The sequence below is a fragment of the Amblyomma americanum genome, chromosome 6, assembly GCF_052857255.1.
Source record: "Amblyomma americanum isolate KBUSLIRL-KWMA chromosome 6, ASM5285725v1, whole genome shotgun sequence".
NCBI lineage: Eukaryota > Metazoa > Arthropoda > Arachnida > Ixodida > Ixodidae > Amblyomma > Amblyomma americanum.
This window is the reverse complement of record NC_135502.1, coordinates 199309800-199336467: the sequence shown is the minus strand read 5'-3', so window position 1 is coordinate 199336467 and position 26668 is coordinate 199309800. Positions and strand designations below refer to the sequence as shown.

Sequence of the window (26668 nt, the reverse complement as noted above, 5' to 3'; positions counted from 1 at the left end):
AATTATTAAAACGTTTGTAAGTTGAAAATAATGGTTTCGTTGGTACGACTACAATGAATACCATAATATACAGGGTGTTCAAAGTTATACTTCTGAATTTTTTAAACAAATATAAAGAGCCATACACAAACTTGTCTGTAAACTGGTGATGCTGCCCTGTAGACGCAAACTGTGGGAATAATTGTATTCGGAATATCAGCAGTTAACTGGATTAAATATGTAACTTTTGATACAAGGTAGTTTTTGTTCACGTGTGGCGACATATTCTGCGCACATTTCCGCGCAGCCTCAACCCTGTTATCATCCGGCCCAGCTTAACACGGCCACACGTTGGACTGCGTTACCGATAAAAGAGCGCCACTGCTGCGTCACCCGAGGTATGCGTCACCAACGGCGGCTACAAAAACAGGCTGCCCGGCTGGGAAGAGCGGCTATTTACTTTCCGCTACCCGGACTAGCGTAGCGTGGGTATGCTCGTCCGCCGCAGAGTTGTTACGTTTCATGTTGGGAATCGTCCTTCGACAGAATGGAATCGCACATCTAGTGACCTTGACGTGATGTATCGCCGTCCTTCAGCTTCCATTGACTTCCCACATCTGGTGACCCGTCGAGCCGCACCTTCTCCCTCAGCTGCGTTCCTGGATGGCTTACTGGCAGGACCCAGCACACGACCCGCCGCTTCCGGCGTTCCGGCCTCAGGGCATCGGCGGATGGTTCGCTCAGTCTGAGGCTGCGATGTACCTAAACGGCATCAGCATCCAGTCGTTCAAACACGCAGTCCTCTGCGATATCCTCCCGCCCGACATGCTGTGCCGGATCGCATGCCCTGCCTTGAGCAGCCGGCCGTACGACGAGCTGCGCGTTGCCATCCTGGCGGACTTCCGCGTCTCCTACTGCCCGCTGCAACTGTACGACGCTGCAGACCCGCTGTTGCCGCCGCCAGCAGCTGTTCCAGCCACGCTATTGGTCATGCGCCCTTCGTCGGAAACCTGCCCACCTCGGCAACCCCTGGCCACCTCCCCGCCACTCCTGCCTAGCATCTCTGGCCCGACCGTCCTTCTCCACGGCACACGAGAGGCACATTCGGCCCAGCCCACACCTCCTCGCCGACCGCTGCCGCTATCGCTATAGCCTCCTGCCGACAAGGAACTCTCTGTGACCGTCTGCGTGTCGCGTTTTCCGGCACCTCTGTCTGGATCGCCACAACAGGCCTCTGCAGCGCTGTTGCAGCCACGGCCGGCTGATTCTCACGAGCCCTCGGCCAAACCCCAACCTGCTAGCCACAGCCCCAGCCCCTCCAACTGTCCCCAACGCACCAAAAATCCCACCAAGCAGGATGAGAAAGCCAAATCGGTGACAGCGGCACCAAGCACGGTCATAGTCACCCGCCTTATTTTGCCTAACAACGACGCTGAACCGGTGCCTGTCCTCCCGTCGCCCCTTGGCATCTCGGCGGCCCCGACTCTCCCGGCGCCACCAGCCCTGCCGGCGTCTCCTGCCCTCCCGGCAGCCTCGGCACACCTAGCGCCCCCAGCCACCCTCGTGGTCTCGGCCCTCCCGACAGCCCCGGCCCTCACGGCGGCTTCGGCCCTCCCGACAGCCCCGGCCCTCACAGCGGCTTCGACCCTCCCGACGGCCCCGGCCCTCTAGGCGAACCCGGCCCTCCCGACAGCCCGGTCCTCCCAGCGGCCCAGACCCTCCCGGCAGCTCCGCCACTTGAGGCGCCCCCGATTGCCGCTATCTCGCGGGCATCCTCCTACGTGCACGGCTCGGCACCAGTGTCCAGGGCGCCACTCGTGCGGCCGCCCATCCCGTTCAAGCCAATCGCTCCAAGGCTGGCTGTGAGCGTGTCAGCGTGTCCCAGCAGCCCCATGCCGTCCACCACAGCCAAAACCCTGCCTGGAACCTCGCTGCGCCTCCCCCCCCCCCCCCCCCCCCCCCCCGGGTACCAGGCAGCTCGGCCCGGCATCAGCTCCGCTTATCTCGCGACCTGCAACACACCTAGCTCCCTCTGCTGCCCCACCCCTGAAGCGCCGGCCATCAGCTGCTGCAGTTGAACCACCGACACTGGGTCCACTTCGCAGATGAAAAAACAGCGCAAGGAACGAGACGAAAACACGAAGGAAGAATACACAGACACGGGCACTGACTAACAACTGAAATTTTTATTTCGATGCCGGACACATATATAAAGTACAAAGATGGGGGTGTGTCCTAGGCGATCCTGCACAATCACCGAAACAGTGTGGTCACGTCCAAGGGTACAAACGATAAAAAGGTGAAAAGGCCGAAAGAAAGACAAAGAGGCGATAAAACCACGGTGTAAGAGGCCGGGACGGAAGGTGAAAGCGAGGAAAACGATGAAAACAGATATGCACGCGCCAAAAGGGAAAAAATACCGCGTTAAACTAACGGTAAAATTGGGACTAAAATCGCGGCACAAGGTGATTAACGAAAAAGACAGAGAGGGGCATTTAAGAACAGGATTAAACGTTTACCCTGCCTCTAAGAAAATCCAATTCTTTTTGCGACAAGCACAGGGAGGGTGTACTCACACATAGTTCCTTTGCGTTGTGGATTTCGAATGGTTCTACGATTTCCCTGGATATCCTATCCCGTCCTTTAGCAAGAATCGTGCAGCGATTGAAATCTGGGTATTCTGGGTGAATCTGGGAAATCTGGGTGAATTGCAGCCACGAAGCATTTAACCCTTTGGTATCCGAAATTCTTTCTATGTTTGGCCAATGTATTCCTCTGGCCTTGACGCATGAAACACCGCATGAATGCTCAATCAGATTTCTGGACTTGCGACTGCATTTCTCTAACCAGCATACCTGCTGGTCCTATCAACCCAGGGGTAAAAAACCTCTTCTGCCTTTTATGTCTGCCCATACAAAACTCGTTAAGAGAGGGATAATAAGACTTTGTTTTCAAAATGCGCTTCAGAAGTCCTGTGAACATCATTTCCAGGATAGTTTCAGCAACCAGGTCGAGCGCCTGTCAACCGCCGGATATCCCCTGAACGTTCTGGTGTCCGTTGCCGGGTCCGTCGCCAAGAAACAAGGACGACATGACGCGCAGGAGGCGTCCAACAGGGAGAACAGAAGAGTGGTCGTAATGCCCTACATTCATGAGGTCAGCCACCGCCTCAAAAAGGTCGCGAAACGTTCAGGGGTTGACGTCGTCTTTTAAGCGCCAAACAAGCTTTCCGCCCTATGCCCGAAGGTGGACAAACCTCTGATCGCCCGTGGGTGTGGGCAGACTCATTCAGAACAACTCGTCCCCTGCAAAACCGGCGTCGTCTACTCTCTGCCCGTATCCTGTGGGAAGAGATATATTGGCCAAACAGGCAGGTGCCTCAACATTAGGCTTCAAGAGCACAGGAATAATGTAGACAGTTTGGCAATTTCTGGGCACCTTGCCAAGCACTGCAAAAAGTGTAAACGTAAGGATGATGATCCGGACGAAACCTGTTACCCAGATTTCAATCGCTGCACAATTCTTGCTAAAGGACGGGATAGGATATCCAGGGAAATCGTAGAAGCATTCGAAATCCACAACGCAAAGGAACAATGTGTGAGTACACGTCAATAAAAGCGCAGCGCCCCTAGCGGGAGGAGCGGGAGTCAGGTTGTGGCTGCGGCCGCGCGCGACCGCGCCAGTTGGGGCCAAGGAGGATATATAAAAATTTCTGGAGTGGAGAGGGCGCGCTCCGACCGAAGCCTTCGTCCGCCATCTTACCAGAGGCAGAAAGCGCGCTCGGCGCCAGCGGCACCGGCTCGCGCTGCTGTTTTCGTGAGTTGGTCTGCAGTGCAAGTTGATGTGAGGGGCATGTAAACACCATCGATTTGATTATGGTTGCCTCTTGCGTTGCCTACGGATGTGCGAACAGGCTGAAGAAGGGTTGTGGCCTCACGTTTCACCTGTAAGTATACGAGAACACGTTCATTGAGCCACTACGCTCGCGTTGCCGATGGATGTCAACTGATAAGATCCGGAGCTGCGGAGCCTGTGGGAGCGGGCTGTTCGCCGTGAAAGGTGGCATGCGAAAGATGGAGATCGCCTTTGCTGTGTGCATTTCGCGCCGGAGTGCTTCGATCGCACCGGACAGACAACGCGACTGCGTGCGGGTAGTGTTCCTTCTGTGTTCCCTGCGTTTCCGGAGCATCTACAGAAGCCCGTGAGTATGTTAGAACGTCGCGCGATGTATTTGTGGCGGTCTCGTTTTCGTTGAAAAGAAGTGACCGTGATAAGCCGGATAAAAATCAACACTGTGTGCCCTGCCAGCTGCAAAAGCGAGAAATGCGACTGAGTTTCTCGAGCTCATTAGACCGCTGATGTCGTTTTCAACTAATGTCATTAAATTTACCATTGTCACATCTAATGAAGGGCATTACCTTTGAATGACATTCTATGAAAATTACATCAAATTTGCCCTCTGGCAGGGTCGCCTCAGCTAGGCTGTAACCATGACATTGGATAGAGACCGCTATTGTGCCTACATTTTGCACAGCTTCAATTTTTTTTTTCATTTTTATAGGATAAAAAGTACGAAAACTGCTACTCGTAACCGTAGGCTGCAGATGCGGCTTCAGTCTGCAAATCTGTTCAGTAATCTCGTGTCGGTGGTGACGTGAAGAGATCTAATTAATATGCAAGCTCAGATGCTAAACAAAATAAACAGGCTAATGATTTGAAAAGATGCTTAAGCGAAATTTGAAAATAACATACATCCACCTTTATGAAGCAGTGAGTTTTGGTAGCAAACGAGGCATAGCTTTACAACTGCTCTTATTTTTCGCTGACTTGAGACTCATCAGATGTACATATGGCGTCTATTTCAGGTGAAAAGGAAGCGTCCAGGCCGCAAGCATGAAGACACCCCAGCCAATAACTGCTCACCGCAGCATGAAAAGTCTGAAGCTGAAGAAGAGCCACATGTGCCTTCACCCACCAAACAATGTTACAAAGAAAAAGTCAGTGCCTCTGAGGAAGGAATAACTCAGCTGAAAAAGGAAGTTAAAACTTTGCAGCAAACGAAGCGAAGACTCACAAAGAGAAATGAGACAGCGCAAGAAATTATCAAGGAAATCAGAGATCAAAAACTCCTTTCAGAAGAAGGATCACAGGTGTTCACGTCTTCATTTTCAAGTGATATTCAGCAGCATCTGAACAGAGCGGGCAACAAGCAAAAAGGTGTATACACACCCGAGCTCCGCGCGTTCGCGCTGACTTTGCATTTTTATTCCCCGGCCGCGTATGACTACGTCAGGTCCAAATTCAATGATGCCCTTCCTTCACAGCGGACACTTAGGCAATGGTATCGCTCAGTCCACGGAGCTCCTGGCTTTACAGATGAAGCATTTTGCTTCCTTCAAAAATTTACACAATCACGGAATGAGCCATTCTACTGCGCTCTGATCGTGGACGACATGGCCATAAGAAAACATGTAGAACTTGTTGGAAACAAAATAGTCGGGTATGTGGACTTTGGAACAGGGCTAGATGACGACAGTCTCCCTGAAGCGAGAAATGTGTGTGTGTACATGATTGTTGGTGTAAATGTCAGAATCAAGATGCCTGTCGCTTACTTTTTGATCGACACACTCACTGGTGCCGAGAGGGCGGAGCTGACAAAGCAGTGCATTGACAAGCTTGAGTCAGTGCATGCTAATGTCATCTCGCTTACATTTGATGGTGCCTCCTCTAACTTCACTATGGCGAAATGTTTAGGCGCTGAGCTTCTACCGTGTTCTCACCGGTTTTCTACAAGCTTTGTCAACCCTGCTGACTGCACCAAAAACATTCAGTTAATCTTACGTGCCTGTCACATGATTAAGCTTGTGCGGAACTCATTGGCAACTGTAAGCCACCGTATTGACATGGAAGGAAATCACGTGAAGTGGGCTTATATACTGGCGTTGGAGGCATTGCAGCGTGGAGAAGGGTTGCGGCTTGGAAACAAGCTCGCAAAGGTGCATGTCCAGTGGGAAAAGCAAAAAATGAAAGTACGATATGCAGTACAAGCGTTGAGTGCTTCAGTTGCTGACGCCTTGGACTTCTGCGAACAAGTGCTCAAGCTGCCACAGTTCAAGGGTGCCACTGCAACAGCTAAGTTCATTAGGCTTTTTGATCGCTTGTTCGACATCATGAACTCTCGAAACCCACTTGCAAGGTCCTATAAGGCACCTCTTCGCAAGCAGAATGAAGCCAACTGGAAGCTATTCTTTTCCGAGGCCCGTGCCTACATACAAGGGCTAAGAGACCCGGCAGGGCGTCCAGTAATAGAAGGGCTGAAGAAAACTGGGTTCGTTGGATTTTTGGTGTGCATGACCAGCACAGAAAAACTGTTCGATGAGTTTGTTCGCAGGGATCAGCTGAAATACTTGCTGACGCACAAGCCTAGCCAAGATCGCGCCGAAAACTTCTTCGGGTCCATACGTGCACGAGGTGGTCATAACAACAACCCAACCGCTGCGCAGTTCATGGCTGCATACAAGCGTCTGTTGGTTCAGACAGAAGTGACTTTATCAAGCTCTGGAAACTGCTCCCAAGACATAGTCTCAATTCTAAATCCAACAACTACAGGAGCTTTGGTAGGTGAAAGTTGCATGCTTACTGATATGCGCAGGTCATCAATCCTGCAGGCCGACGACCACAACTATACCCATCGCATTGACTGCCCAGAAAGCCTGTCAGCTTTTGTCGGTGCTGTAGTGCCGTACATTGCAGGTTTCGTCGTTCAGAAAGTTAGTTCAACGGTAACATGTGAAGTGTGCGTCGCAGCCCTGCACTCGGATGAACTGGCACCTTTAATTAGGCAAAAGAGCCGAGGTGGACTCATTGCACCGTCACAAGACGTCGTTGGCCTGTGTGAAGCAGTTGAAAAGGGGCTGCGACGGCTACAGGCAGAATATGATACTATTAAAATGGGGACGGTAAGATCAAAACACCTCATCCTTGAAGTCCTGGGCACCTGCACAGAGAGAAACTGGTTCCAGAGACTGGAGGACCACATCCTTGATCTTGATCCACTTGATAACCATATTTATATTTTGTGCAAAAAAATCGCTGAAGAATATACAAAAGTGAGAATACACCACATGACGAAAGAACGAAACCGTGAACTGATTAAAAACAAAGTGAGACCACTTTTGTCGAGGGTGATTATTTTCAATCACCAGTAGGGTGTTTGTCATGGTGTTCTTGACTGTATGTGAGATTTTCTCCTTAATATCGGCTCATTTGAACTGCCTTCTGCATATCAGTTGGCTGCTGGTTGATGGTAAATAAACGACTACAACTAGAACCGCACATTTGCATTCCTTTCTAAATGGGAGCAGCTGCATCAGCAAAGCGAAAAAGCGGGAGCGCAGCTGCATTACGCTTTTCTCCTTATTATTTGTACAGTTACACTGCCTTTTACATGCCAGTTTTCTGCTAGCTGATGGAAAATAAAAGTATATAACTAGAACCACTCGTTTTTCTTGCTCTGTAAATGCGAGCAACGTCAACCGCAGCGCGGAAAAGCACGAGCGCGGCAGTGCTAAGCTTTTCTGCTTAATATTTGAGCTGGAAAACTGCCTTGTACATGCCAGTTTCCCTCTGGTTGACGAAAAATAGACGTTTAATGCTAGAACCGCTCGTTAGCGTTGCTTTGTAAACACGAAAAAGCGCGGCTGCGCTATGCTTTTCTCCCTAATATTTCCGCAGTTAAATAGCCTTCATCACGCCAGTTGGCTGCTATAGTTGATGGGAGATAACCGTTTACAACCAGAAGCACTTGTTTTCATTGGTTTCTGAATGCGAGCGCCTTCATGAGCAGCGCGAAAAAGTAGAAGCGCGGACAGGCGCGGCTGCCATTTGCCTCTGGTAAGATGGCCGCCGGCCGTTCGGCGCGGCTTCACCCTTGCCCATAGGCGCGTATAGGCGGCTTCCACTCCAGCAAGTTTTATATATCCTCCTTGGTTGGGGCCCAGCTTTTCCTCCGTGACGTCACGCGCCGGCGCAGCGCCCCTAGCGGGAGGAGCGGGAGTCAGGTGGTGGCTGCGGCCGCGCGCGACCGCGCGAGTTGGGGCCCAGCTTTTCCTCCGGCTGTCGTGACGTCACGTCACGTGGTTTGGTGGCTGCCCGGCCGCGCCCGAGGGCTGAACTGAGTGATTGCAATATGCAACGCATAAAAACAGACTGCCCGGCTGGGAAGAGCGGCTGTTTCCCTTCCACTACCTGGACGAGCGTACCGTGGGTATGCTCTTCCGTTTCCGTCGCTATTAACCAGTTACGTTTTATGTTGGGATTCATCCTTCTAGCGAATGGCATCTCACACACGTCTCTATTCAAACTTAGACGCTGTAGTATTTGATGACTATTCTATTTCGTGCGATTTTAGTAACGCGCTGGTGTCCTGAGGTAAGCATGTCTAACATTTCAGTCCACTTCGTCTAATTCCGCATGCGAGAGGGTGCCACTGAGTATAAAGTTCCTCTCTGACGCAATGCAGCTGTTGCCAATGGCGCTACGTCTTACAAGAATGTGGACTGACAGGCGATGGTGATTACTTTTTGTTTTTGGCCAGCATTTTCATTCTGGCCCAGTGAAACCGAACGCTGACTGCGCGCGTCACGTCAGGCGAGCCCTGTTTTATTAAGCGATTGCTATTAGAGTGGGTTATAGGAAGTGTTGGCTCTTTAGTATTCGCTTGCCGCCAAGCGCAGCGCTGGCCAAGAGCGAAATGTAATCACCGTCGCCTATCACTCCATTTTCTAGTTCGACGGGGCGTCAGACGCCGCACATGCCTCACACCAGGGAAGAGCTTCATCCCGAATGCCGTGGTCTCGCATGCGTAATTAGACGAGCTAAGCTGAATTAAATAAAAAAAACATGCATATACGTCTTAGGCGCGTTACTAAAATTGTACAAAGTAGAATAGTCATCAGATGCCACTATCTCATAGTTTACAATCTAAACATGCATGCTAACTGCAGTGGATACAGAGTTAATTATGAAATTTTGTTAATTACTATCAGTACGATGACAATTACCCTTAGTTTGCGTCCGCCTGGTCGTATATACTGCGTATAAATAATTTTGTGTAGTGCTATTTGTATTTTCGTTAAAAGCACGAAGTGTAACTTTGAACACCCTATCAACGTACCCCCTATAACCCTTTGAACACCTAGCCTTACTTTTTCAACCGAAAAACATGAACACTGCGTTTCCTAGTGATATACTACTAAATACTTTTAAAATTGAAGTTGTACGAACATTCAAATGTTTAGCCGTGCACTTTGATCATAACATGTCCTGGCACTCTCATATAACTTTTCTCACTGGTAAACTATCTCAAGTGTTGGGTCTAGTCCATTCGGTCAGATGTCTTCCCTTTTCCGTAAAACTCTTGATATATAACGCACTTTTGCTCAGTTATCTTAATTACTGCTGTCCTGTATGGGGAACAACAACTTGCACAAACTTTCACAGACTGCTCGTCATCGAGAAAAAAATTCTCCGCGTCATATGCAATAAAACTCACGGCTTTCATTCTGCTCCCCTTTTCCGTGATCTTAGAACCCTGACACTTCCCGCCTTATTGAATCAGCGCCTGGTTTTATCCTACTGTAGACACAAAGAATAGAATAGGTAATCTTGCTCTCTCGCAAATTTCACAAAATGCGTTACCCCCTACACTACTCGAGCTCCGGAGACTTGGTGTGTTCCCCATTCGCGAAATTATTATGGTCAACAAATGTTAAGCTACAGGTTGCCGAAGTGATTGAATGACCTTACTCAGTGTAACATCGATGTGCTCACTTGTTCTTTAAGATACCTGCTTTAAACATTTTTGTACGCAGGTCTGTGTTTCTGTAATAAGCTGTGCTAGGCATATTTCTTTTTTTCTTTTTTTCTCTTTTATTGTTTGAATTGTATCTTTTGGATTTCTTGTTTTGCCTTTGTTTTAACTCTAGTCTATTAATAAACCTTCTCTCCGCCCTGCTGCAGCCACTGTAACATTACTTGGGCCAGCGAAGCTGCCCCAAGCAATGGCAGAGTGACAGACGTCCGTCTGTCACCCTGCCCGTTCGTCCGTCCGTCCGTCCGTCCGTCCGTCCGTCCATCCATCCATCCATCCATCCATCCATCCATCCATCCATCCATCCATCCATCCATCCATCCATCCATCCACCATCCATCCATCCATCCATCCATCCATCCATCCATCCATCCATCCATCCATCCATCCATCCATCCATCCATCCATCCATCCAACCATCCATCCATCCATCCATCCATCCACCTGACCATTGGTCCGTCCATCTATCCATCCATCCATCCACCCGTCCGTCCGTCCGTCCGTCCGTCCGTCCGTCCATCCATCCATCCATCCATCCATCCATCTGCTCAAACCGTTAAAGCAGGAGTAGCAAGTTGGGCTTGTTAGTGCGAGTTGATTATTGAAGAGATGAAAGAAGGCACGAAGAGGCGCAAAATTCAAATGAAATAAAATTGCGAGTTTATATTCAGCGCGCACGTTGTCCGTCTTTCTTTCGTTCTATTCGTGGCTCTGTTTTCAAGTATGTCAGAAGGAAAAGCGCAAGGGAATCGGATTTAATTGGCTGTTCAGGAAAGGAAATGGCGCAGTATCTGTCTCACATATATCGGCGAGCACCTGAACCGCGCCGTAAGGTAAGGGATAAAGGAGGAGCTGAGAGGAGAAAGGTAGAAAGACGTGCCCTAGTGGAGGGCTCCGGAACAATATCGACCACCTGGGGATCTTTAACGTTCACTGACATCGCACAGCGCACGGGGGCCTTTGCGTTTAGCCTCAATCGAAACACTCCCGCCACGGCCTGGTTCGAACCCGGGTACTCCGGATCAGTAGCCGAGCGCCCTAACCACTGACCAACCTCGGCGGGTACTAGAAATCAAATATATACAGCTCTGTGGGACCACAGAAATTTTTAACGCCTCGTATCTTCTGGTTGCTGACCTGTTCCGTCCTGCAGGCTCGCTCTTGCTTCAAAGATTTCACATTCGAGTGCACAGACCGCTGTGCGGTATGAAGATTAATGTCCCTCGAAAGCGAGCCTGGGAGACACATTGCACAAATACTGCTGGTTGCGCAGGGCAGCCGCGTCAATAATTTGTTTTTAGCTAGAAATGATAGTTAATCATTGCTCGAACCAGCATGCGAGCGTCGCAATTTGAGAAGATTGGTAAACTACACTTGCACAGTAAATTAAACTAGCATCCGCCGTGCTAACGCAGTGGCGGTAACATGATGGCCGAGGGCTGAGCTCAAGGTGGCTCGCTGGAATGGCAGCACATTTCGGTTGAGCGAGAGAGGTGCAGAGGAAGAGGGATGGCAGGGATGTTAACCAGAAAGATGTTCTGGTTGGCTAGCCAGCGAATTCCACAAAACGTACAGGGCTGATCTGAAGTTCCCATGCTACTGGCTTGAATTCGAGCAGCATAGTCTGGCACGCACAGCGTCCATGAAGCTCAAGATTGCTAAGGGCTGAGGAAGTGCATTGTCCTCGCCTAAGAGGGCATTCATCATTCATCATCAGCCTGACTGCACCAACTGCAGGGCAAAGGCATTTGCCATGTCTCTGCAATTAACCCTGTGCTTTGCCAGCTGCGCCGCCGTATGTCCCCAAACATCTTAATCTGATCCGCCCACCTGACTTTCTGCCGCCCCCTGATACGCTTGCCATCTCTTGGAATCCATTCCGTTACCCTCAAGGACCAGCGGTTACCTTGCCTTCGCATCACATGGCCTGCCCAAGCCCATTTCTTCTTGATTTCGACGAGGATGTCATTAAACCACGTTTTTTTCCTTACTCAGTCTGCCCTATTCTGGACTTTCAACGTTACACCTATAATATGTCTTTCCATAGATCGCTGCGTTGTCTTTAACTTGAGCTTAACTGTTTTCGTTAGCCTCCACGTTCCTGACCCGTAGATGAGTACTGGTAAGATACAGCTGTTGTACATTTTTCTCTTTAAGGCTACTCGTAAACTGCCATTCATGATCTGAGAGAACCGGCCATATGCGCTCCACCCCATTCTTATTCTTTTAGTTATTTCCCTCTCATGATGCAGGTGAGCGGTCACTACCTGCCATAAGTAGACAAATTTCCTTATCTCTTCCAGGACAGCTGTGAACTGCTGTTCCCTTGCTAAACAGTCGGAAGAGTACTTTAATTTTCTGCATGTTAAATTTCAGGCCACCGTAAGGTTCTGCGTGTCTAACTCATTGATCATGCTTTGCAATTCGTCTCCTGAGTCACTCAGCCAGGCAATGTCATCAGCGAATTGCAGGCTATTCAGGCATTTTCTACTGACTCTCATCCCCAACTGTTCCCAGTACAGGCCTCAGAATATCTGCCGTAAAAATACGGTTAACTTGATTTTCAAGATGGTGTCTCTCCGCCTGACCTCCTTCCTTATTGGAATTTTCTTACTGACTTAATGTAGTACTAAGGCAGCTGTGCAGTTGCTATAGACATCAGAAGAGTAGACAGCTGGGCTTGTTGGTTTGAGTTCATCTTGTGAAACAGCGCAAAGGACGGGACACTACACGGCAAGAGGAGCGCCCGTCTTGTCGTCTTTCTTGTGTCCCGTCTTTTGCGCTGTTTCTCAAGATCAGCTATATGTAGACATCATGAGTATTTTACCATAAGGCGCTTCTACACAGTTATTTCGCAATGCCTGCTTTCACCTCTTCGCGCACATTTGCGTACACTTCCAGACACCCTTAGAGCATGTGGGGGTAGCGGTCTCGGTCACAAAAGACTCGACTCAGCCCTCGACTCAGCGTGGCAAGCACAGCCGGAGACCAGGTACCAAGTGACAAGGGGGGTGGTCGTTTGGTGTCCAGCTTTCGGCGGTCGCAAGCCAGAGATTGGGTTGGAGCCAAAGGTTCACAAAACAAAGTTTATACAGCAAAGATACGATACACAGATTGTACAATCCCTCGTACGAGCACATACAAAGTGATTTACAAGTACAATGCCAACTCGTGCAAAGTGACACTTGAGAGAGATTACAACACAACAATATTTTTGCACCTAAAGTGCACTAACACCAAGAGCGGCAAACAAGACACAATTTGTTCACCGGGCACTGCGACAATCCGAGAACCTGAGGAACACGACGGGCCGATCCGCACGTTGGTGCACGTTGCCTCGGTGGTCCGTGGCTGGTCGAGTGGTGTTCTCCCAGGAGTAGAGTGGGCGCGCTTCTCAAGCTTAAACGGGGGCTCGGCCTGACAGACAGCGGTCCACGCCTCTGTTTATAGGCGCGGTCCGCGTCTCTTTATTCTCGCGCCAAGGCAGAAGCGCATATACACACAGTATCTACTGCACAATTTTCTTCTTCTTGCGCCCGGCAGGCGACACCATTGGTCGAGCGCGGAAATCGCCTTCCAAAAGATTCTCGGTCCTTCTCGGATCCATCATCGCTTTCAGAATTCGCCATGTTTTAACCGTGTTCAGGGTGCCGTTTAGCGAGCTGCTGAACTGCTGCCACCCTTGCCTTGCGGGAAAGACGAAGACCGAAAGCAGTAAAACGATACAAAGACTGATCCACCAGTACGAAGGAACGGAGGACCAAATGATAGAGGACCTCAAAACCAAGTGTTACGGGAAGGAACGCCCCGAAGAATATAGAGGAACCTATCAAGGCAAAGAAAACACCGAGATGGACAGGCTGATCACGCTGGCAGAAGTGCACGAGGCGATGGGGGCCCTCACTAAGAACACGGCAGCTGGGGGAGACAGGATACGCAATTCCCTCATACGCAACCTTAGTGAGGAAGCGGTAAACCAGCTGACAGACTACCTCAACCAACTCTGGGCCGAGGGCTCGATTCCGGCCGAATGGAAACACGCGGAGGTAGTGATGATCCCCAAACCGGGCAAAAAGCTGCAGATCGAAAACCTACGACCGATCTCCCTCACCTCGTGCCTGGGAAAGCTGTACGAAAGAATAATTACGAAAAGAATCCAGCTATGGATGGAGCGAGAACAACTCTATCCACACAGCATGTTTGGATTCAGGTCAAAGCTGTCTATGCAAGACGTTCTCCTACAACTCAAGGAGGACGTTCTCGCCAACATCCCGAAGGCTGGAGAGAATGTTGTCATGGCCCAAGACATCAAGGGGGCCTTTGACAACGTCGGCCACCCGGCAATGATGGAGGGCCTTCAGAACATAAATTGCGGAGAAAGAACTCACAACTACGTGAGAGCCTTTCTCGCAGGCAGAACTGCCACCGTGGGGCTGGGAGACGTGAGAAGCCAACCCTTTAACACCCCCCACAAAGGAACCCCACAGGGGTCGGTGATTTCGCCCGTGCTCTTCAACCTAGCCATGATCGGCCTGGCCAAAAGATTGGGGGAAATCGAAGGCACACAACATGCCATGTATGCGGACGACATCACGGTGTGGACCAACCATGGATCGCTAGGAGAAAAACAAGAGAGACTACAGAGAGCCGCGACCTGCATAGAAGAATACGTGAAGGCAAGGGGTCTAGCGTGCTCGACAGACAAGTCAGAGCTACTCAGAGTAGCGAGGAAACCCACGGAGGCGAGCCTAGAGATCAAGCTCGAAGGCCAAAACATACCAGAAAGAAGCACCATAAGGATTCTGGGCATGTGGCTGCAGAGCAGCGGCAAATGCAGCCACACGATCAGCCTGCTACAGAAATCGACCGAACAAGTCAGCAGAATGATAAAGAGAGTATTCAGCAGAAGACACGGCATGAAGGAAGAGGACACCCTCAAACTAGTCAGGAGCCTGGTAGTCAGTAGGGTGACGTACTCCCTCCCCTACCACCCGGCAATCAAGAGGGAAAAAGAACAGATCGAGGCATTAATAAGGAAAGCCTACAAGACCGCACTAAACCTACTGAGAAACACCCCGAACGACAAGCTACTACAGCTGGGAGTCCACAACACCTTCGAGGAGTTGGCGGCGGCCCAGCTGAACGCACAGCTAGAAAGACTAGAACTTACAGAAACAGGCAGGCAACTCCTGAGAAGACTTGGCCACAGAGTGGAAACCACAGCAGATCCGGACGAGAACATTCCGGACGAAATCCGGCAAACCCTCAGAATCTGCCCAGTGCCGCGCAACATGGACCCCAACCTACACGCGGCCAGAAGACAAGCAAGAGCAGAATACGTGGAGAGACACCTAGCCACGCAGGAAAACGCGGTGTACACGGACGCAGGACTATATCTGAGGGATAGACGCAACAACATCACCAGAGTGGCGGTGGCGGTCGTAGACACGATCAGCTGCGCATCCGCGAGAGGACGTACGGTGGCAGAAGGGGAGGAGATCGCTGTGGCGCTTGCAGCGGTCGAAGGCTACCGCAGAAACAAGCCACAGATTATGATAACGGACTCCAAAACGGCCTGCAGACGATATCAGCAAGGAAGGATCTGCAGGGAGGCCCTACGCATCCTCCTCGGCGCGAGAGCCTCGGGATTCAAAGCGAAGCAAAAGGTCTTCTTGGTACAGGCACACACCGGAGTCGAGGGCAACTCGAGGGCTGACAGCCAGGTTCGCGAGATCACGCACCGAGCCTTGCTGACGGAGGACCTCGAGAACCCCGCGATGGTGGACCCGACGTACGCAGACATCCTAAATCACTACAGAGGCTGCAGGTTCAAGTATCCCCCGCCCCACAAACTCCTCACACAGCAAGAAGCGGTCAGCTGGAGGAGGCTGCAGACTGGCACCTTCTTTAACTTACACGTCCTAAGCAAAATGTTCCCCACCCAGTACAGCGACAGCTGCCCCTGGTGCGGGGACGTCCCGACACTTTACCACGTCACATGGGAGTGTAAACACAATTACACCTTCCACAAACAGACTAACCCGAGTGCGGAGCAATGGGAGGGCCTGCTCACCAGCAGCGAGCTCACCGCCCAAAGGGCATTGGTGCAGCACGCGTGCGAGGTGGCCAGGACCATTGGAGCCCTGGAATGAGGGACCACCCTTGCTAAGGAGCCCCCGACGGCGGCGGCGGCTGCGGCAAGCGCCAAGACGCAGCTGCAAGGAGACTCTCCGGAACTGACCAAAAGAATTCAATAAAGTTTTTCATTCATTCATTCATTCGGTCCATCTCGCGATGCGAAGCCGCCGACGCGAGAGCGAAGGGAGAGCTGGGGTATCACTTTAGGGTGGTCAAGGTGACGCCCTCTACGTCGGCAATGAGTAGGAACTATTCAAACATTCTAGAGATATCAACGGCGCGCACGGCCATGTTTCCTTTGTTTCCTTTGGAACCGCGCCGGCGAGCTAAGTGGAAAGGGCAGCAGCACACGCAAAGTTACGCGCTCTCCGGGGTTCCTTCTCCGCTGTTTTTGTTTTATTTTACAGCGGGCGGGCGCCATTGCTTCCGCGCAACGCCGTTTTTTAACGCGATAGCGTTAAGGCCCCGTGTCGCAGAAAAGCCGGTGTCGTCGGCGTCGGTGTCGGAGGCGTTGGCCGTGAGCGAAAAATCCCTGTAGCGCGCACGTGGCGCTATCAGGCGGCGCCCACTAAAACCATTCTCTCCTCCTCCTCCTCCTCCTCCTCGCAATGTGCCTCAATGCTCCAACAGATTGCGCGCCACGACAGCGACTCCCGCTCGTCTCGTTTGAGCGCAGTGGGGCCGTGCGGGGTCGCAGGAACCGCTCAATGAGCGGCGAACAACGTTGCGCACATCCAAGGCTCGTTCACCAGGAAGCTTGCAGCTTGCTGCCGTTCGTTCGGCGCGGAAGCTATGCGGGCGTTAGTGGCACCAGGTTTGTCGAGAACGATGTGCCGACGAACTACGCATGCAACTTGAGTCCCGCGCGTTTCGGCAAGGCGCCTGGCAGCGCTTCTAAGTGGTTTGCCGCTCCGCGCTTCCGTTTCAGCGTACGTAGGAGAGCGATTTGTCTAACGGGCAAGGCGTCGTGCCGAACGGGCGATGGCGTTCTTTAGACTCCCTGGCAGTGCAGCAACGCGCTGTCGCGTTCCACTCTTAAATGCGAAGCCTAAGCGTCCGGCACTTTTTTTCGAATATGCGCCAAATTTTGTGACACTGCCCCTTCCTTTAATAATATTGTGCAACAATATTCACAAAACACAAAATTAGCGCGCACATGCATGCTCTCACAAACTCAATGGCAAATGCCAAAATACACACATCACTACAATGATGTCTGCACGTACATAACATTGACAAATGTCAAGATTCACTTCAATACGTGCCGCAACTCGGCAACAGATTCGCACAACATTACAGAGAGAGCACAGAAGTACGATGCATACTTCGCCTATACTTCAACGTTCGACGTACACGGGCTCGAAACAAGATTGTTTCCCTCAAGCTTTCTGTCGCATTTTTGTTTCTCTTTCGCACGTGACTCTGGCCTTTTCTCCTGTCGCGAGCTCTGTTCTTCTTCCTTCTACTGAGGCTTCTCTTTGTCACGGATCTCTCCGGAGAACACTTGGACTGAAAGAATGGACTAGGCGACGGGTGTACCCACACAAACGCACATTTAATACACCCTACGTGACACACACACTAGAACACAAAACTAACGAAACTAACACAACACACAAAGGCTATAAATACACACGACCCGGGCACACTACTACCAGCGTCTCTTACTAGCGTTCTACTATTCGTGGTCGGCGTTCGTGCTCACGGTTGGTTCGGTGCGGCTGCGGCGTTGTATGGATCCTGTAGCCGGCGTCGAGGCGGTGTTCGGCGTGCTTGGGCTGGCGTTGCTGGCGGCGTTCGACGTGCTTGGGCTGGCGTCGCTGGCGGCGTCGCTGGCTGTGTCGTACAAGCTCCCGGTCCAAGCGCCCGTGGAGGTGATGCCGGTGTTGTCGCCGTTGGGGCACCACCCGGATGGGTGGCAACAGCGCTGGAGACACCCCTGGCCGTAGCAGGTGGAAGCGTCCTCTGTTGACTCCCCGGAACGGGCTCAGGCACGGCAGGGAGTCCACGATGCGATGTCGTAGAACGCGAGCTCACCAGTGCAGTAGCCGGCGTCCCTCTCTTCCAGCCGATGTGTTCCTGACCTGCCAGAGCCTCCGCTTCTCTGCTGTTCCCCCCTGTGCCTCGCTCTCACTCGCCCTTTTATAGCCTCGGTGTTAGTCCACGTAAGCCTTGTCGTCGTCTTCTTCTCTTCTCCACCAATCATCTCTCTCCAATTCACCGAATGCTTCTCCACCAAACATCTCTCTCCACCTCACCGAATGCTTCTCCACCAATCATCTCTCTCCACCTCAACGAATGCTTCTTCTTCCTCTTCTTTATTCTTCGGTTAATTCGCGTCGTCTTCTTCACACCTTTTCCCTTTAAAATTTAATTTAGGCTCCTTAATATATGTGACACACTTCCTCACGCGGTTTTAGATCCGCTCCCTACTCATACCCCTCGGAGTGTTTCTGGTCAGAATTTGAGCTCTTCTTCTTTTCCTTCGGCTACCGCGTTTGTTGCGAACAGATTTTACGCCAGTTCGCTCATGACGCCTCCACTTCTCATGGCTTTCTTCTCGGCGTCCGCTCTTCTGAATGTGCCAGCGCCTCCAGAGTGAGTCCTTGCTTAACGATGGGCTCGTTCGTCTCAGCTGTTTTCTCACTTCGCTGCGATGTTCGCGCAGCTTGCTTGTACCCGATGTAAATGTCTGCAGCTTAGTTCTGTTTCGTCCCGTTTTGTTCCTGAATTTTCTCCAGGTCTTCGGCTGTTTGGCTTCACCTGCATTGGTGGAGTTCAATTCGGTTCTCCTTTTTTGTACTTTCTTCAAAATTCTTCTACGGGGCTCGCTCGGTACATTTTCACTTGCATCATTCGAGATGGGTTCTCGCGATGAAGCCACTGGTTCAGCTCCTTTTAGTTCTTTGAGCACTGAACTTTCTTCCTCCGTTTCTCTTTTGAGCTCGTCACTTTAAGTGCACTCGTGCTTCATTCCTTGCACAGCACTTTCGCCTTCCTCACAGGCAAAATTTTTATGACCTTCCTCATCGGGATAGGTCTCCTCGCCGCTCGAGGGTTCACTCGGAACAGATTACGATTCTTTACTGAGGGTGCTCTCCTCAGCTGCATTTGCGTCGAAGCTTTCGCAATCTGGCAGTTGACCATTCTTTCTCACGATAACTACTGCAAGAATCAGACATACAGCACTCCGGCTTCTCGGTGAAGCTCCTGCTTTCTTCCCCATCTTCAGGCGACTACTCTACGGTGCACTCAGACTGAAGCATCAGGTTGGCCTTCTTCTCAGTGCCTACTACCTCGGTAGTCACTACACTCTCACTTTCCTGAGGAAGCAACACTCTGGTATGGTCCTCACTCTCTTAAATCTTAGTTGTAGGAACCCGCTGTTCCACAACCAGACTTTCACTAGTGGAGCTAGTTACAAGCTCTTCCGTGGTTGCCAGGAAGTCAGATTCGTTAGTATTCTACCCGGCCCCTACGGGGGTAAGCTCCACTGGCTCCCCGACGTTGTTGAAACGCCGAACTGCAGCAAGCTTCCTCGGAAGGACTGCATACTCTCTTTCAAATTATCGTTCTCGCTCCAAGGCGAGCTCCGCTTCTTCTTCTCGCCTCATCTGCCGTTCTCTCTGTCTTTCTTCTCGTTCCCTTTGTCTCTATATCTCAGCGGCTACTCTAGCGCACTGTCACTCCCTTTCTTTTTCTTCTAGAATCTCTTTCCATTTTTGGTCCACCCACAGAACAAGTTCAGCTCCCTTAAGACCCTTCTCAAGGACTAGATCGGCTATCTCCTTGAGATTCATCCTGATCCTGAACTCTTCAGATGCAGCCCATAATCTCTGCTCTGTGAACCTCACAAACCGCTTCAGCACGACACCTCACAGTAGCACTCTGCTTCTAAGCACTTTTAAGTCCTCTTCATAAGCTCTTTCCGAATCTTTCTCCGTTCTCTGCGCTTGCAAAGCACCAAACGTCCTGTCGTGGTCGCTAGAATATGGCACCTCTTCGCGCGCTTTTGCGCACACTCCCAGACAACCTTAGAGCGTGTGGGGATACCGGTCTCGGTCACAAAGCCTTCGACTCAGCGTGGCCAGCTCAGCCGGAGACCAGCTACCAAGTGACAAGGGTGGGGGGGGGGGGGTTGTTTGGTGCCTAGCTTTCGCCGCTCGCAAGCCAGAAAATGGGTCGGAGCCAAAGGTTCACAAAACAAAACAATGTTTATACAGCAAAGAGACGATACAAATGATTTCACAGTCACTCGTGCGAGCACATACAAAGTGATTTACAAATACAATGCAACTCGTGCAAAGTAACACTTCAGAGAGATTACAATACAACAAAATCTTTGCACCTAAAGCGCACCTACACAAAGAGAGACAAAGAAAACATAATTTGTTCACCGGGTACGGCGACAGTCCGACGACCTGAGGAAAACTACGGGGCCGATCCGCAGGTTGGCGCAGGTTGCCTCGGTGGCCCGTGGCTGGTCGAGTGGTGTTCTCCCGGAAGTCGAGCGGGTGCGCTTCTCTGAAGCTTAAACGGCGGCTTGGGCGAACAGACAGCGGTCCACGCATCCGTTTATCCGCCTCGTGCACTGGTATGAGGGTGCCACCGCTTGGGAACATGAAACGCCACCTGCGGCCGAACCAGTCGATAGCCGTCTGTTCAACTATTTCAAGAATGGCATCGCAAAGCCGTAGCTGCGTGCTTATTTAATGCTTCAGGCGGATTGGAAACGTGGAAACGTTTTTTAAATGCAGCAGCGTGAAACTTCGCAAAGAATTGTTTAACGAGCAGCATGTTTACGGCGTCCGAGAAGGGCTTTCTAGCGTCATGGGGCCATCAGACATCATAGGAAAATGCATGGCGGAAATGAAGTGTCGATTACGACGTGCAGCTTGAGGAAGCACCTTGGTTTTAGCTAATACGCGCGCATTCTTGAGCTCTAAATATGGTTCCTTAGCTTTCGGGAGGCAACCGGAAAATTGTGAAAGCCACCTGCACCTGCAAGGCGGGTCGTGAGGGCTTGTGCAAGCACGCTGTGGCGCTGGCTGTTTACGTGAACAACCGCCACCTTACGTCGTCCATGGACCTGCCATGCGCGTGGAACAAGCCGGCATCCCGCCCGAAGCTCGACACGAAGAAATTGGTCAAGGACCTCTTTTCAAGTAAGAGTGATTGATTTTTCCCACCACAATAATCAAATTAAACGCGTTTTCAATAACTGTCCCCTAGGACGGCCTCTGCCAACGCTCGTGCTGCAGCCACTCGACCCGGCCGTCGTGCACGCGCAGTTTCCGGACTTCAGTTGCACAATCAGGCATGTTATTGATCATGAAACTGTCACGATCAAAGAGCAAGAAACGCCACCCTCAGATGCTGTTGAGACAACAGGCCCCTCAAACGCTCACCTGATCAGGAGAAATTTAAAAAACGAGCGAAAGCAGTTCAGTGCGTTTGAGGTAGTACCTGTGTCACCCCTAAAGCTGAAAAGGTGTGACATGCTGTCAGCACTGTCCAGAAAAGAAAAAAACACTTTATGAGAAGTGTGTGTGCAAAAATCTTCACGAAATAGTCGAGATTGCTTTAGTAACCAAAGGTGAAGGAGCTGTGAACTGGTTTATTTGCCAACGCTTTGCACTTGACGTGCGACTTCTTAGTGTGCCTTTGCTAATTTCATGCGTTATTTATTACACGTGTCATCTAGAATGACACCACCGAGTGACATGATCCACAGCACATAGGATTAAAACAAGGACGAGCGCTTTTGAAGCCCTGGCAGACAGCCATGTAGGGAGGAAGATGTTTTCATCTGCAGCTACCTCATATGGTAAGCAGCAGTGCGCAAGGGATTGCGGCAACTCGCGTGACGCCTTACTTGTGCTAGTGTAGTCATCAGTTCTACAAAAGAGGAAATTTGTTGTGTATGCATAAAATGAATGCTTCATTTCAGATTATATGCAAAAATTAGGCATCGCCTTTTGCAATCCAGACACAGCCACCCAAAGTTCATCCAGAAATTGTGTCACATAATTTCGTGCCACAATACATACCTAGATCAAAGTAGCGCCATTAATGTTCACTCTGCACAAGCAAACAGATGGAACCCAAGGCACGGGAGCACATGTCAGTGTCGCTGCAAGCTACTATTCATGAGGTATTTCATGAGAATTTCGTAGATGTATCAACTGTTCAATTCACATTGTCGGTTCAGGAGCTCATATTTTTTTCTAGGAGGCGGGACTCCTCATTCATCCCGAGCAGCAATGGCTTGGATGCAGCCCGGATGGCGTCATTGCATTCGACGCCTCGTTGAAATCAAGTGCCCGTTTTCTCTGAGGAGTGATGTTTTTATTGATCACAAATAAGAGATTAGCTATATTCTATATGTGCAATATGTTAATGGCAAGCTTGCAGTTAAGAAAACGCACCAATAAGAAAACGCACTCAGATAATGGTCATGTTGTACATTTTGGGGATGAAAGACGCCCTTCTCTTTGTGTACTCCAGCACACACAGTATCACCATTATGGTTGAAAGGAATGATGCCTTCTTGGCTGAGTTCATTGCAAAGCTTGAAAACTTTTATTTCTCTTACTTGCTCAAACGGCTAGACAAACAAGGGTAAATTTCTGTACGTCAATCTTCAAATCATTAGTGGTGTGCTGTACATAGTGCTAGAATGAATAACTGTCATTCCTGTAGTTGAATACTACATCAATCCACAGTGAAGCTCAACTTACACTCGCGACTGCCGCACAGAATTCCTCCCCAACAAAAAAGTAGACAGCTGAAATAGCTTTTCTTGTCAGTTAAACAGCAACCATATCACAAGTCAAACTTTTAAGTTCCAGAAATTGTATCCCTTCTGCTTGGTTCATTAAGTTCGCTGCTGCGGTTGGTCAATGCAGGAATGCAGGACCAAATGGATCATAGCCCATGGTTACCAACTGCTGTTTTTTGAAGGTTTTGTTTGGTCTATGAGATTTAACTTCCCAAAGCGACTAGGGCTATGAGGGATGCCATAGTGCAGGGCTCCAGATAATTTCAATCGCCTGGGGTTCTTTAGCGTGGACTGACTTCGCACAGTACATGGGCTCTAGCGTTGTCACCAAATTTGGTCACTGCATTGTATCCTGCTATAAAAGCAGTTTTGGTGCAATAAAAAACATGTATTTTGTATTGCCAGTATCAAAGCAAGCAAAATCGCCACATGCTCTATGCCCAAGTAAAATAGATGCAACCAAGCAATTAGACAGTACACGTCAATAATTAAGAAAATACATGACATTCAAGACATGCCACACTTTCAAACACCATACAGGAAAGTTACACAAGCCTGAACTGAGCATTACAGTAAGCATTGCAAGCAGATGACAAAATTGCAGTACTCAAGAACAGTTGTGCACAACACAGCCATGACTTATCGGTGCGGATACACGTTTGCATGCGAATCTGTCCATACATCGAGTCGCCCATAGTCATAACTCGCATAGAGAAATAGAAGACTTCAACCAGGAAAAAGAGCGCATGTGTTGTGTGCGTCTTTCTTTGTCGTTTGTCCCGTTTCGCGCTACCCTCACATACTATGGATCACCATTACCGAATCGACCAAGTTTCTACCCTTCAGAAAAACAATGTCTTCGTTCTGCATAGGGTGGTGAGAAACAAAGTTAAAATAAATACTTTTGCAATAAAAATGAATTGCTGTGGGTGCTGTGTTCATAAATATTTGTCCAGTTTAAAGCGCCTTGTTGGTCATGACGTATATAATGGCATATGAAGACTAACGTTGACGACGCCATTTGATTACCGGTTACCATATTGAATGCTTTGTAAACAATGGACGGTAAGCTGGTGAGCAAACAATTTCAACCAGAATCAGATGCAACTCAGGCTCCACCTATATGCATCCTGGCATAAAAGGTTACTGTATCTGTTTGATTCACAGCAGGATCAGAGGGAGCAGCAAGGCATACAGAAAGTAAACCTTGGCTCCTAAAAAATTTTTGAACTATATGCTGCATGTATTAAGCAGGTAATGTGAAGCCACTACTGTAAAAGTAACTCATCATATTACATGTGTGCCTAGCATAAGTCTTGCACTTCCTTTCACAGAGTTTTGTTCTCATCAGGCTTGTGCACGACTGTAATAGATGTTGTCCAAAGCAAGCATAATGAACGATTAAAATTAGTCAGCTCTCCAGTTCATCTGTGACATTTATAACTGGTGCTTGAAGATTCACAAGAATGCTGCACATTCGCATTATTTAAGTCACGTGGGGATCAGGTCAATTGGCACCCTTGAATTGAAAATATCAAACAACCTAACTCTCTGGATCACTCTTTCATCATTTACACGCACTTGTGCAACATAAGTCTCCTGAAGTTCTCCAAAGGTAAACTGTGCATTTCCTTTTGAAAAGGGAGGCAGAACCACAATTCCACTTTGACTATGTGCTGGTGCCTTTATGCCAGGAAAGCCTTTATCAGCTAAGACGACATCTCCAAGCTCTATCCGGTCTAGGAATCCTGAACTTGTAGTAATGTGAGTATCCGAAGCCCGGCCTCCATAGACTTGCGATATAAAGCTAACGGTACCATTTGGAAATATACCAATAAAAGTTTTTAAAGTATAGCCACCTTTGTAAAGAGAAAAAAGAGCCCGCCTTTGCTCCACAGTGGCTGGCTCTTCCATCCTTAGCTCAGTGCAGTCAATGATGTATCGGCTGCGTGGGTAGTGGAGCCTAAAACAAACAGGCATTGTTGCCTGAACAGTTTCGAGTGATGGGCAAGATATCCACTTCTGCATTGCACTTAGCAGGTTACTTTAAAAAATAAATATCCGGCTTACTGTTGTACGATGAAGCCCAAAAAGCATTGCGATAACGGAAAAAGACACCCTACGTTTCGTTTTCATTAAGAAAATTGCCAGCTTTTGCGAAACTGGCACATCAACTTCTCTGACAACAATAGGTGAGAGCACCGACATTAAAAGAGAAAATATATTGGTGTTCATCCCACACAATATTCTGAAGGCATCCTGTTATTCGACAAGGGAGTGGTAGCCAAGAAATGTGTATGGACGCTCGTCTGGCCCAGTGGAGGTAGACTTTTTGCAGGAGTCAACTTGTATACCACAGTCGACGGTGTCACTTTTGGCGACCTGTGTTGAAGATGAGCCCTGTGACGTCAAAGACAGGAAAAGAGTGCTGGAGCATCCAAAAAATAAGTCTTCATCAGTTTGAGTCACCGTCGTTAGTGGCATGATAACTCAAGTTTAGGTTTTGACTAATAGGCACTAATGAAAACACACCAGAGGTAAGGATAACAAGCCTTCCAGATTTAAAACAAAATTAATCCCACACATTATGACAGCGAATGCCCCTGGTGCGGGGACAAACCAATTCTATATCATACTACTTGAGATTGCCAAAACATAAAGCTAACTTGGAAAATACACAGCGCAAAATGACATCAATGGAAGGTAGCGCTGTCCAGCAAATCGGGAGCCATGTGCGACCAAAATTACGGGGCAATATAAATCAATATAAATTTTTTGCTCTCTCTCTGGATACAGAAAAGCACACCATTCTCTTGCATCCCTAATGAATAAAATGCAAAACTAGTTACATTAATAAAGCCAGTACATTGAGCTGTAATAAAATTTGGCTCACTACAGATGCACTACAGGATGCCATTGGTGCCTAAGGTTCATCTCCACAACTGTGCGGAGAGCCCTCGGGTGAGAATTGCTTTCCACTGCCTCCTGCAGCTTGGGTAGCCGCCGCTGGAAGCGACTGGCTTCGTCACAAACTAAACTTCGTGAGCCGTGCGCAACCCAGCCAAACAAAAAACAAACTTTGCAACGTAAGCTAAACAAACTTAGCCGCGTAAGGCAAAAAAAACAGGGCGCCGAAAAAAGTTGTAGCTCCAAAAAGGACAACATGCAGCAAGCGAGACGGGACAAGCTCAACTTCCAACGGTTTATTCACCGTGATTACGAAGGATTATAAAGGAACAACCAAGAGGGCGAGCAAGAACGACACACGCACTCGAGGATTGTACAAAACCGGAGAAGATAACACAGCTATTTGTCCCGCATGAAAACTTAGACGGCACATTACTAGCCCTTCTGCAGTGCTCACCTGTCGAATCTCTCCAGTTTTGATTCTGGTAAGGCGCCGTCACCCTTTCCGTGGCACGACGGAAATATGCTTGGCACGTAAGCAGGGTGATTGGCGATGGTCCTTTTGCGATTTCCGACGAAATGGGCACTGCAGATGCGTGTTCGGCACCGTACAGGTTGCCACAATTCTCCATCGGGTCTGTCGACGAGAAAAAAAAGCATGCGACTACGTTGCAATTTTTACCTAACGCGAAGAATCGCAACCCTCCGAAAGAAACGAAGGCGTTGTTACCATGCGCTCCGCGCCGTTCTGATCCAGCGTTCTCTCTCGGCTCGGCCTCATATGACCTCCAAGGGAATCGATAAAACTTCACACTTGGAAGCTTCCTGGCAGTATTGGCGTAGCTGTTATGGCATCCGTACACGCAACAGAATATCGAAGTGACCTTTTTTCGCCTAGCACTCGGGGCTGTACCGCGCTGCGTCATGGCGGAGACCGGCTGACGACGCGGCGGGCAGAAGGCGGGAACAGACGCCTTTTTCGGCGGCTGTCC

At 49.6% G+C, this 26668-nt stretch overlaps 1 protein-coding gene and 1 pseudogene across 1 annotated transcript; both read left to right on the top strand.

The window, feature by feature from the left end:
* Positions 1 to 3759: 3759 nt before the first annotated feature.
* Positions 3760 to 6115, top strand: LOC144095683 (uncharacterized; annotated as a pseudogene).
* Positions 6116 to 6485: 370 nt separating this feature from the next.
* LOC144095164 (uncharacterized) lies at positions 6486 to 7215 on the top strand. The gene has a single exon (XM_077628956.1). It carries the CDS (start codon positions 6486 to 6488, stop codon positions 7185 to 7187), a length of 702 nt encoding a protein of 233 aa, XP_077485082.1. The 3' UTR covers positions 7188 to 7215.
* The last annotated feature ends 19453 nt before the right edge of the window (positions 7216 to 26668 follow it).